Here is a 12,506-nt window from a genome sequence, read left to right as displayed (position 1 = left end):
GTGAAATGTGCCGCGCAAAATGTTTTAGAAAACTCATTTATTCTGCAAAATGGTACTTTTCTCCTTTTAAAAATACAAAAACATAATAAATGTTCTCCAGTTTCTGTCTTTCTGTCTAATGCTCTGTGTATGCTTGGCCTGTATAATTTTCTCAGGTCTGTTGTGGATTACGATTGTGTTTGACTTTGTTCCCCGAATGATTTCTGTTGTTTTCTCCCTCATCATGCAATTTTCTATGCATGTTTAACAATAATACAACTAGCAAGAGTTAACAACAGAAATTCCAAATTGCATATTGCATATATTTATTCTTTTGATGCTGAGTAATATCGCATTTTTGGACAGAAAATGCAGGCCATGATTGGTCCTTTTAAGCCAGACTTTGGACCTCCTGTTTTATCGCTTTAACTGACCTGCAAGGAGTTGCAGCCAATGAAAGCTGACTACATGCAAAGACAGAATGTACTCTGGAGGTCATCAGTCCATCAAAGGGCAAACAAAGAAACACACATTCACACTTACAGACAACTTAGAGTCACAAAATATTACAGTTTTTCTCCATTGTTCTGGTACATTTCTCACGCCAGTATTAACAGATGCACAACAGTTAGTTCAAACTCCACAACATTTAGTCGTTTGTACATACTGTAGTAGTAGTTTGTCATCCCTTTCAACAAATTACAAATGCTTTTGCACATGCATCAATTGCTTTCATACAACTCTGCTGTTTTATAATCTTATCAGTGTCATATCAGCCAAAATGAACTTTATCTGTGAATGCTGAATAGTCATTGTCTATTAAACTAATAGTCCTCATTTGATTGCTTGAGTGCAAAAATGCTGAACTAGTCAAAATCGGTCAAGCAGAGTCTGCAGAGGCTGGGTTCACCATTCGAGGAGATACTTTCCTCGCTGCATTAAGGAAGATCAGGATATGCATGAACGATTTACAGTAGCCTACTGTGTATTTTGTTTGTTCAATTCCAATGTTTATTGCAATATTGTTGACAGTTGTGCACAGCTCTACCCAAAGGGAGTTTATGTTTGTTGTAATTAAGGGTGGATTTATTCTTTTGTGCAATGCTGAAAACAAATTACAATCGCAAAGAGCATATCCAACAAAAAATGTGAAACATACATATTCAGTTTCTTCTACTCAGTTACCTCACTAAATGCAATGATGATGTGTAACTTTACTGTAATTGTGTAAATAGTATATTCAGTATTGAGCATTTCAGGTGGTGTCACCAACAACTGATATTTTGCATTGGAAAAAATTTGCAGAATAAACTGTCACAGAATTAACTAATTAATTAGAAGAATTAACTATTCATTTTGAGCAAGTGACATGCTTTTGCAGGTTATCAACAAGGTTTTGCAGTTTGGGGTAATTGTTTTGAGAAATGCAATCACTGTTGTGTAAAAAATGTTTTGAAAAATGCATCAAAGTGACCGAGGAGAAACTGTAACACAAAGAAAGAGAAATTACACTGATGGAGCAAAGTGTGACATGAACTTATTGTCAAAAATCTATGTGAATAGAAAGAAAATGTGCTACTTTTCTGGATTCAAGAGCTTTGGGTGCATGGTACGGTGGAATTGTGGATAGCACTGCTGCCTCACAGAAAGAAGCTTCCTTCCTTTTTTGTGCTCTTTGCCATTTCTCATTGTGTGTTTTCTCAAATCCATTTAGCCTTTTCTTAAAATCCAAAGACATGATGCAAGTTAAGTTTAAACAAGAAAGTCAAAAGTGGCCACTGGTGGGAATGTACGTGTACACAACTGTCTGCCTCTTTGTTGGGGTTCTCTAAATGATGGTTAATCAACCTTTGGTCCTCACCTCATGTTGCTTGAGACGGACTTCCTTTATACACAATATCACATTGTACAAGACAGGTGTGGAGGAATGGTTGTATGAAGGTTAATAGAAGAGATTTGAAACAGTGATTGAATCGATTAAGCACGGAGGAGGAGGTGTGATATTGTGGCACTCTGTTGGTGACACCGACACTGTTGTATATTTATTGAAAATACAAAAGAACACTTCCACCAGCTTGACTACTGCGGAGTGCAGTGACACATTATCCTTTCTGTTTGAGCTTAGCAGGATGATTATTTCTGTATAAACAGGGAAACAAACTGAAACATGGAGTCACAATACGCCAACAATTTTTGAAATGATTGTTGTAGTTGTATTACAGGTGTCATCACTGCATGACTGATACATCTTCCAAGGAAAGTGCTGCAACAATGCTCAGATAGATAGATAGATAGATAGATAGATAGATAGATAGATAGATAGATAGATAGATAGATAGGTAGGTAGATAGATAGATAGTCTTTTCAGCTGTTGTCTGTGCCTGCTCAGATTGGAATAGTTTTGCATGCATGCATCCAGCTTGGGGGTTACAATCACTGCTGGCACCACTGTTGTCTTCACACCCTACATCTTCTCCAGCTGCTCTTTCAGCCCTTGGTATTTCTCCAGCGTTTCCTCTTCCTTCTTTGTGATGTTGCTGTCACTGGGGATCACTACATCGATCACTACTGCTTTCCTCTGAAGTTTATCCACCACCACTATGTCAGGCTGATTGGCCATCACCAGTTTGTCCGTCTGAATGTTGAAGCCCCACAGGATCTTGGCTTGGTTGTTCTCCACATGTCGTTGAAAAAGAACATAAAGGGCAAAGATTCAAACTTTATTCATTTTGCACATGGCAGGAAAACAGTACGTCGGGTGGTCTCCCAGGAGAACAAAAAAAAAAAAAAAAAAACCAACAAAAAACAGAAACATACCACAAAGCTTGATCTCTGGATTCCAGGCATTCCCTATCGACCAAAACACGCTACAACATGGTACATTCAGAACAGTGGGGCACCAATGTAAAGTTCCTTTTAGAATAGAATAGAACAGACTTTATTAATCTCACAGTGGAGACATTTGCAGGTGAAAGAGGCTCGTAGAACACACAGCTGGTGCAAAAGGTAATGAAACGTGCAAATAAAGAACAAGTAATAGAGCAAATCGTAGTAAGGATGATAATAGAAAACAAGGAAGCTATAACTATGTCAAACATGAATCTTGAAATATAACAAGAACAACTATAATATATACAAATATGTACAATATGTTTTTAGTGCAGCAGATTGAATGGATTATAAGGTGTCATTGAATTTCTTATGGGGGGTCAAAGTGACCATGGTTGCAGGATATTATATTGTCCAGGGTTATTGCACATATTCTACACAGTAGAATTATGTACAGGCTGACAGTGGTGGGGATGAAGGATCTGCAGTCGCCCTAATTTCCTGCACTGAGGGTGTCTCAGTCGGTTTTTTCAGTATTCTTTACTGTTTGTTTCTTTTAAACGCCACACAGACAGCTGACCCAACCCATTTCTTAAAGATATCAAATTGCGATCTTTTGGCTGCTTTGTTTAGCCAGATCTTTTCTCGTCATTGACTCTCGACATTTCCGTCAAGGCCTCGGATGTGCTCTCCGCAGTATGAGCTCATTTCCAGCAGGGGGCGGTAGAGCGCCTGTAAAAAGTGACCCAGCAGCACAGTAACCTACCCAGAAGAAGAAGAGCTCCCCGCCTGCACTGGGAGTTCACTTCTGGAGGAACACAACAGATAAAGATATTCACTTTTGGCTCTTATAAAAGTCTATTCGGGAGAAGTAGATGCAAAGATAAAATGTCTGCCTGGGCGAAGTCATCGTCAGGTGGACGGCGGTCTTCAGGAAACTCAAACGGGAGGTAAAAGTCTTCTGCTCTAGCATCTTGTGTGTTAGCTGCTAGCATGTTGAACAGCACAAAACACAGCGGTAAACCGACACTAATGACTCTAATTAACACTTCAAACAGCTCACTGGGGGTTACACAAGCTGTTTTCAGTTCAAAAACAAATAACAACCGTTGTTCTTGTGTTTTACAGTGCCCAGCAGATGCGTCTGTTCCGCAGAGCAGCTCCTTACCCCAGCAGGGAGGAGAGGGGCGATGATATCAAAGATGCTCTGGACAGGTAGCAGCTTTACTTTCGATTTTCTTTTAATTGATTGCAGGGAAACGTATTATTAAGAAAGTCAGAACAAGACTATGTTCAAAAACCCATCATGTGAGAACTTGGATTGCAGAAGTTTTGAATGAATGTTGCCCAGTTTTCATTGTGAAAGAGGATTGGAGTTGACCATTACTGCAGCATCAAATTATATTTCATTAAGTATCTGCACTATGGGTAAGCCAGTTCAGCACAAAGACTCTTCTTGTCAAAGTCATGCTGTTGTATCGAATGTTAGACATTCTCTGAAAGAGCTGTCTCAGTTGGAGTGTGTTTAAAAATTTCATCTCCTTTCCAGGGTTGATCGGCCTTTCCTGATGTGTGCCACAGGCATCAATGCAACCTAATTTCATCACTGATGCAGGCTTTTGCACTGATTAAAGATCACATGCTCCTCTATACTTTAGTTGGCAGTCAATAATTCCCAGAATTGGTTATGTGTATCTAACCAACTGTGGTTAGCACGATCACATAGTGAAAATGCCTCCTCTCTGATTAAGCTTTTTTTCCATGCTGAAGTGTTTGCACAAACAATAGTTTCTAGTACTCTTTCTGAACCCATGTTGTAGTTTTCATTCGAGATGCAGAGTCGATTGAGGGCCAGAAAACTGTGAATAAGATGAATGAAATTCATTTATGGTAAAATTGACATGCATTTTTGGGATATTTGTCTTTCAGTTATGAAGAACTGGAACAAATACAAAACCTGAGTGGAAGTGGAAAGTTTGAAAGCTTCAAGCATCAGCCAAATGGTAGGTCCTGTTCATGTCACCACTGTACGCCACTGATTAAATTAACCAGATCTAATTTGCTTGTATGGCTTTAGAAATGTCAGAAAAAGTGCTATCAGTCAGAGCTTTTGTCTCTTTTTCTAAACAACTAACTCTGTGTCTGGCAATTTTTCGATAGTACTTTGTGTTTTTGATGGTAATGAGAAGATCATGTCACAGATGTATTGGTTCCTGATGAAGCTTGTCTTGTAGTGAGCAAGACGAATGGGAATCTGTAATGTTTATCTCAAGATATAAAGCTTTATTTTTTTGCTTTCTGGTAGTTTTTGACTTTTCTGGACATCATCAGTGGTCTAAGAGTCGTCGTTATGGCAGTTATGCATGTCAAATCATTTGCCACACCTTAGCAATGAAAAGGTTTCATCCCTTTCTTCTTCTATTCACTCTCTCCACTCTGTCTCTATACCCTTTGTATTTCCTTCTATCACCCCGTCACCTTCGTGGAACACCCCCCAGCCAAGTCAGAGAGCTGCACCCCATCAGACAGACGTAAAACCCTGTATCAGAAGTTCTATAGGCAGGTGCAGGAGGAGAAGAAGCCAGCCGACTGCGTCGTTCTCTCTGTCACCAACCAGTGCCTGTGAGTACCTGCAACAAAGACCTAGATGACGTCCAAACCCTAGGAATTTTTCAGGCAGGTTTTGATAGTTTCTTCCTGGCTGTCTGTCGGTAAAGCAGAATTTACGTAGATATTGTACATATTTGTTTAGTTAAAGCGTGGAACAGCTGTGCTTTGTTTAAAAGCATTGCAACTTCATTCTGAGAATGAGGTGCATTATTGTCTTCTACCTAACTGATCATGACTCACTTTATTTTTCTAGCTTTTAAGAAATTCAGAACTGTAAAGGCTGGCGTGATACGTCTGTCATCTTCAATAAAGGATATGTGTTATAACCCTAACAGAAGATGAAAGTGATCATCTTTTGATTCTCACTTTGAGGATCACCTCATCAGGTCGCAGCTAGAATGTTAAGCTTGGTACAAGTTTTCCTCCAGATGCTCAAGCCTCATTTGGACATTGTAGCCTGAAGTTTTTTATCTGGAGGTCATCACTTCCCAAAATTTGACTTTTTGGCCCAAAGTTTTTCCTGTTGGCCACCGGTCAACTGTCATGAATGTTGTGTTTTCCGTGACACAGCCTGCATTCAGCCTCGGACTCTACCAACTGAAAAATTAGATAACTATAGCTTGGAAAGTCAGTTGGTTTTGAGGAAATTTTGTAAACCAAATTTTTAAAAAAGGACAATTGTTGTTACTGAGAAATCGTTCAAGAAAAATACTCGATTGTGCTGCAGTGTATATTTCATTTAGTCTCGGTGTGAACATCCTCAACCAGGGGAATCAAACTCGGTCCCTGGAGGGCCGCAGCCCTGCATGTCTTCCTGGTCTCCCTGCTTCAGCTCAGCTGATTGTCGTGACTGACTCATTATCAGGCTTTCTGCTGAACTTCATGATGGAGCCTTCATGAGATTCAGGTGTATTGAAATGGGGAAACATGGAAAAAATGTACGGCTGCGGCCCTCCCGGACCTGAGTTTGACACCTTGTTCTTTTTTAAACCAGCCTGAAGCTCACATATCTATATATGCCGCATGTTGGATTTTTATCTCTGTATTTTCCGTAGCAGCTCAGTGGAGTGGTTGTAAGAATGTTACACAAATATGAAACTAACAACTTCTTGAATCCAGCTGTTGCAGATGCCTGGCCCTGTGCTTGTGTGTCAATAACAGTGTCACACCCAGTGATGCTAAAGCTTGCAGTGATCTGTCAGCTGATTTTGAGTTCTTTTGAAGTTTGTTTTTATTTTCTGCAGTGAGAGTTTATGTGTGATACCTTTGACTTATGATTCTTTCACTCTTTTTGAGAGAATTGTATCCAAATCACATCCTTATCTCTGAATGTCCTGTATCGGATGATACAACTTAACTTCACATTCTTTAAAGCACACATGTATTTCACAAAGATATGCAAAACATCAGACACAAATGTCAACCACTATAACTACAATACTTCTAACACACAGACCTGTGTGTCTGCCACACATGCTCACTCATTAAAAAGTCTGTTAACTGACTACAGCTGTTCACATTAAGGTTATATCAGCTAGGCCATCATTGTATTGTAATTTAAAGTGGAATCTGACATCTTTAACACGTTCACGTTTGACAGTTTTGAATGCCCTGTCTGTTCTAAATGTCAATAAATGACATCTCTTTCCACACATTCTCTCTCAATACAAACGACTTCATGTACATGTACAGATTCCTTTAAAACATGTTGATTCAGTGGCCAGCAGCCACGCAGTTAAATCAGACACTCACATTTCCAACACCACGCAACATCAGTGAATTCACAGACAAGATATGTGCAAACATGATACTGTGTCACAAATATCTTCTTTGCCTGCAGTGAAGTTTCTTTGGCATCAGATTTACTCAGACTTGTTGACACTGCAACATCACTTGGTGTGTCAGTATCCAGCAGGACAGCGCTGGTCATTAGCAGGCTTCCTGGCTTTAATCAGAGAAACAACAATGTGCCATAAAAGGAATCAAAATGTCCATCATTTCTTTTATTGGGTATTGATTGTTATTCAGGCTGCTCATTCATTTTATATGGACTGTTTATCCACCAGCAGCCAGGCAGCTTGTTTTTGAACTGTAATGGACCTGCAGACTCACAGCATCAAATGGTGGTAATTTTACATCAGCCTCATTGACATATGATCCTCACAGCTGTTGCACAAGCAGATAAAGTCTCGCATCATCTTGCAGACACCTGATTCAAAGTCACTGTGTCTCCTCACGTTATTACTTCAGTATCATATTAAGGGCCTCACAGTAAGAACTTATGAGGCCTAAGTTATGGAAACGCATTTGAGGTACCCATAAAGGCAAAGAATTGTACATGTTTAAAGATTGGACTGCCACTTCTGATGTTTATTACTATATTGAGTGGTGTTACTTCACAACCCTCAGACATTTCATGGTCTTCGATGAATGAATGTCTAATTATATGATCTAAATACACACAACTATAAACACCACTCTAAAATTTCCACCCAAGATTAAAGGATCGGTAACGCACACACTAATTCCAGGAACGCCCTCCCTGCTCCTCTCGGCGACGTCACCGGGGGGGGGGCTTCTCTACATACCAATTGAGTCACATAACATAAGAAATGTCAAGTTAACAAAGTGTTTCTCTTCCTCTCAAAGGGATTACCCCAAATCGCTAAGCCAGTGCTTGCAGGAGCGCGGCCTGTCAGTGGAAATGCTCTACCTTCAAGTGGAATCGGGCCTGACCCGGGCCCTGCAGGATGTCCGAGCAGCTGGCTCCCCGTTATGTATTCTGGTGGAGCAGACAAACGTAGATCTGTCCTCCTGCACTGTTATCATATTCTCAGAGTCCCTCAAAAGTAAGTCCCTACCCCTCGTATTCCTTCAACTTGCCCAAGCCACCTCAGCTGTAGCCTCCCGACCCCCTTCTTGACCTTCAGATCAGTTGTCTTATTTGATTTCCCTTTAGGTTAGGTCTCAATATCTACAATATGATTTAATGTAATCAAACCAAAATGGGCATTGCAATATCAACATTTGAGGTTGAATAAATGTTTACTGAAATTATAACATCTATTCCACATAATTCCAGCAGCTCTCTTCTGGAAAATCTTCACTTGCACACACATTACATTAACTACAGCCATGTCTGATTAACAAAAGTAGTTTTAAATGAAACATGATTTATTACAATTCCCATTTCATTTAGTAACGTGGGCCATATGTTCTGTTTATAATGAGACAACAAATCTTGTGAAGTTATTGAAAACCAAGTTTACGCTAAAAGGAATAGTAACAGATAGTTGGAAAACCGGTTTGCCAGAAGACGGAATGAAAAACTTTAATGGTGCGTTGTACTTATTAAGATGAAGTAATTGTTGATGAAAAAGATTTGGTGTTTTCATCAGAGGAGGTGGATATATGATAATTCGGTAGAAATTCAATAAAGAGCCATTGGGATTCAGGACAACAGAACAAATGGACCAAGCTACTCAATAAAACACAACTTTTTTTTTTCCCCCCCATCTACGTCATGAAACAATGTTTATGCATTATTCTCTTAATACATGCCCCACACAACCTACATTAAACAGACTTTACACCAGACTATGCACTGTTTCATTGTTATGCTACAGCAAAAGAAATCAGTTTAGTTCAGTCTTAAAAAAAAAAAAAATCTCCAAACATTTTCCCTTTACAAAAGAAACAATTAGATTTAAAGCAAACCCTTGTTTTAACAAACATGGAAATGCATAAAAAACATTTTAAGCTCACTCATTACTTTGACACACATGACCAATAAGTATTCACACATTAGATTTTGTTTAGAAACAAATGCAATGCAGCACAAAATTAATATATTAAAATAAGGCACTAATAATTTCACGTCTTTGCACAAATTTCATTCCAACAAACCTAAACTCCCATTTAAAAGTTTTTCCAATAAAAGTACAGATGAATCTACTGATGCTGATCCCATCACCACGCAAGACAAAACCCAAATGACGCAGATCTTCCTGCTCTTCAGGATTTTTTTATTTTTTTTATTTTTTTGCCTCTTTGATCTCCTTCTGTCTCCTCGTCCCTCACTGCCGACATTCCCGTTCCCTCCTCAGTCCATCGCAACATGCCCAAAGACCAGGCCATGGACTTTGTTCAGGGGGAGCATAATCGCGGGCTCGCCAAAGAGCGGCCGGCGAGAGACCCCGCAGACATCGCAGCGCAGGCGTCGCAGCTGCTCGACGACTACCTGGACCGGGAGAAGATTGAACGGCACACGGTTCCCCCTGAAACCCGCCAGCTCCTCATGCTGTTAGCCGACGGGGTGCACCTGTACCCCGAGGAGCTGGAAACCATCTCCGACTACGTCCGCTCGCGACAGGACCACATACAAGGTGAAGCTCTGATAACGGCAGACGCCGCAGGACCTGAAACTACGTAATTGCAGGTTTGCGGTCCTGGCTGTCTCTTTGGAGCAGTAGTTTCCTGCCAGTCATGCTCCTCCTTCCTTCTCTCCTCAGCCTCCGGCAGTGAGGGGGAGAGGGGGAAAGTGTTGCCTCCAGGACTGGGGAAACCACCTCCTTTGCTTCCTACTCCACCCGGACCTCCCCAGGTCGGGCCAGGAGGGCCCATGGGGGACCACCCCCCACCTGTTCCTGTTCCTCTCCTGCCTTCACCAGGTTTGGTCTGCCAGGATACAGCACTGTGCAGTAGGGATACCTGTATTGTTCCAAGAGGAAGCTCATCTGAATGCAGGAAGTCAGTCAAAGAGTGATGTGTAGAGAGAAAAAATAAAGTTAATAGTGCTAGTAAGACTGTCCTGGTGTGAAAGCACTTTTAATAAAATTCAATTGTGACCTGTTCCTTGAGAAAAACCTCTCACACTCCAACTCTGCATACAGAAATGATGTTGGTTTCACTGAAGTCATGTTGCTCCGTCTTGATGTTTTTTCTTTTTAGGTTCTTACCCCAAAACCAAACCTCCGCCGCTGCTCTCCTTACATCGGCTTCCCTGTCCGCCCCTGGGCCCCCCGATGTCCCGAGGTCCTATGAACCCACACATGCCTTTCGGTCCACCCGGTATGCCGAGAGGGCCCCTCCTCCACCACCCGCCTCTGTTTCACCCCGGCTCCAGGGGCCCCCCCGGGGGCCGGGGCAACCCTCCCTCTCTAAAGAGCTCCCGCCCTCCTCTGCTGTGCGCTCCAGGTAGCTCATTCAGCATCTTTTACGTGTGGATCCAGTTTGTTTGTAGTTGCATTAGGACTCTGTCTAATCAGCCTTTTCCTCCCTCCTCTCCTCAGGCCCTCCTCTTCCTCGGCTGGGAGGATCTCGACACTGAGAAATGACAAAAATCGCAGCGCTCCGCTCACACATACTGTAAAACCTGCAGGTTACAGGAAGTGTTTTAAAGGACTGTTGTTCCTCACATCGGATCTCTTTATTGACCTTTTTAAAGCTAGAGAATGATGTTTAGCCAGTGAATAAAACCAAGTGTTTGATATTGTTCTTTTATGAATAGACTGATGGAGGACGGTGTGGAGCAAACCAGTGCTTGTAACAGAGTATATATTTTTTTCCCTTGGTTAATTTGTTCATGTTCCGCGTTTCAAACTCTGTGAAGTCAGCATTAAAAGGAGGGACAAGCTGAACTGACTGTATGTCAACAACTTGGGTTGCAAATTTCCACATCTGATTTATAGAAATGAAAAAAAGTGAAATGTAGTCACATGGTGGTAATAGAGCCATTTATTTTTTCTTTGTTTACAATAAGTTGTTGTAAGGGTTCTAAGGATTTTCTGAAGCTGATAGTTGAAACAATCCGTCCTCTCACAGTAAATTACATCTTTTTGTTGTCACCAATCACAGTAATTAATTTGAAAACGTATAACGTATTTTTTTCCACCTACTTTACCTGCTTTACTTTTAAACTGGCCTTTGTGCTTTTGAGCCGCTGGAATAATGATCCATACTGAAGATAAATGGTAGCCTTTCTCGGTAAAAATATTTTTTCCTTGTATTAGGCGGCGTAATAGAACTTGACATAATTCTCCTATTGCCATGTTAAAATTTTTCTGTATACACTGAAACCCTGAATGTGTGCAAAAAGCCAGTATTCTTGAATTAAACTGCAGGATTGAGGCAAAAGTAAATGTTTGACCTGTGATGAAACATTGTCATTCAAGAAAAAAAATCTTGTGCAGCAGTTTCTTTTTTCTAAATGGATATGAAACAACTGAATTAATTACTGTGACATTTGTGTTATTCAGGAGTGTTTGAATTGTCACTTGAAAGCAACATTTGGTATCTCTCCACTTTAGGTGTAAAAAGAGGTTTCAGACAGTCTGGGACACTTTTTTTTTTACTTCCACACTTAACTCCATATTACACTTGGATCTTTTTTTTTTTTTACTAAGGCATTGACTTTTAATTCCTGATGTGCTTCCTGTCCAAAGCACATGTGATTGTTTCGCTATCTTGTCTTTCATGTGGAGCAGTGCTGATGTTCCAGAGGTGTGAAACGGGAGAATCTGGATTTTATTTTCAAAGAAATCGTCTGTGAATTGATTTGTATCTGATGGACCTTTTCACGTGTTGTGTTTTGAAGAGAATTAAAAATGACTATTATTAAAAAAAAAAAAAAAAATCCAGCTGCTCCAGGATCTCCATGGTGTGAAACAGTAATCTTTATCTAGAGAGCCGCCTCTTGTTTTTCTCACCTCTTCCTTGTCACCAGCCTTGAATGCATTTTGGTATGAAAGTCCTTCCTCCTGTGTGACGACGGTGACACAGTACTCAGCTCAGTTTTCAGTTCTTGGTAAAAGAAACTCTTCAGGTTGGACATATACTGAAGACTGCAAGCTCCAACTGTGTTTGGGAAGTGACATCTATATTTAGATGATAATGGTATGTAGCAGCAGGGGGGATCAAAGGTCATGCTAAGTTTTCTACACCGTTTAACAGACGCATTTCAGCCTGTGAACAGCCAGTTTGGAGTTCAGGTGTCCGATGTTCAACTTCCTGAAAAGGCACTGCTGGGATTCGAACCCAGGATCTCCTGTTTACTAGACAGGCGCTTTAACCAACTAAGCCACAGCGCC

General features: G+C 40.7%; 1 protein-coding gene and 1 non-coding gene across 2 annotated transcripts; one reads left to right on the top strand and one right to left on the bottom strand.

Annotated features, from left to right (window-relative positions):
- The first annotated feature begins 3,592 nt into the window (after positions 1-3,592).
- On the top strand, positions 3,593-12,036 carry LOC115392485 (nuclear receptor coactivator 5). Its single transcript, XM_030097114.1, has 9 exons — positions 3,593-3,758; positions 3,937-4,023; positions 4,738-4,811; positions 5,307-5,430; positions 8,068-8,267; positions 9,525-9,803; positions 9,930-10,088; positions 10,369-10,614; positions 10,710-12,036. Exons 1-9 carry the CDS (start codon positions 3,697-3,699, stop codon positions 10,745-10,747), a joined length of 1,269 nt encoding a protein of 422 aa, XP_029952974.1. The 5' UTR covers positions 3,593-3,696; the 3' UTR covers positions 10,748-12,036.
- Positions 12,037-12,432: 396 nt separating this feature from the next.
- On the bottom strand, positions 12,433-12,506 carry trnat-agu (transfer RNA threonine (anticodon AGU)). Its single transcript has one exon. It is a non-coding gene; the product is annotated as a tRNA-Thr (tRNA).

Source organism: Salarias fasciatus, chromosome 7, assembly GCF_902148845.1.
Source record: "Salarias fasciatus chromosome 7, fSalaFa1.1, whole genome shotgun sequence".
NCBI lineage: Eukaryota > Metazoa > Chordata > Actinopteri > Blenniiformes > Blenniidae > Salarias > Salarias fasciatus.
The sequence above is the reverse complement of the archived record's forward strand: the minus strand, read 5'-3'. Positions and strand labels throughout refer to the sequence as shown.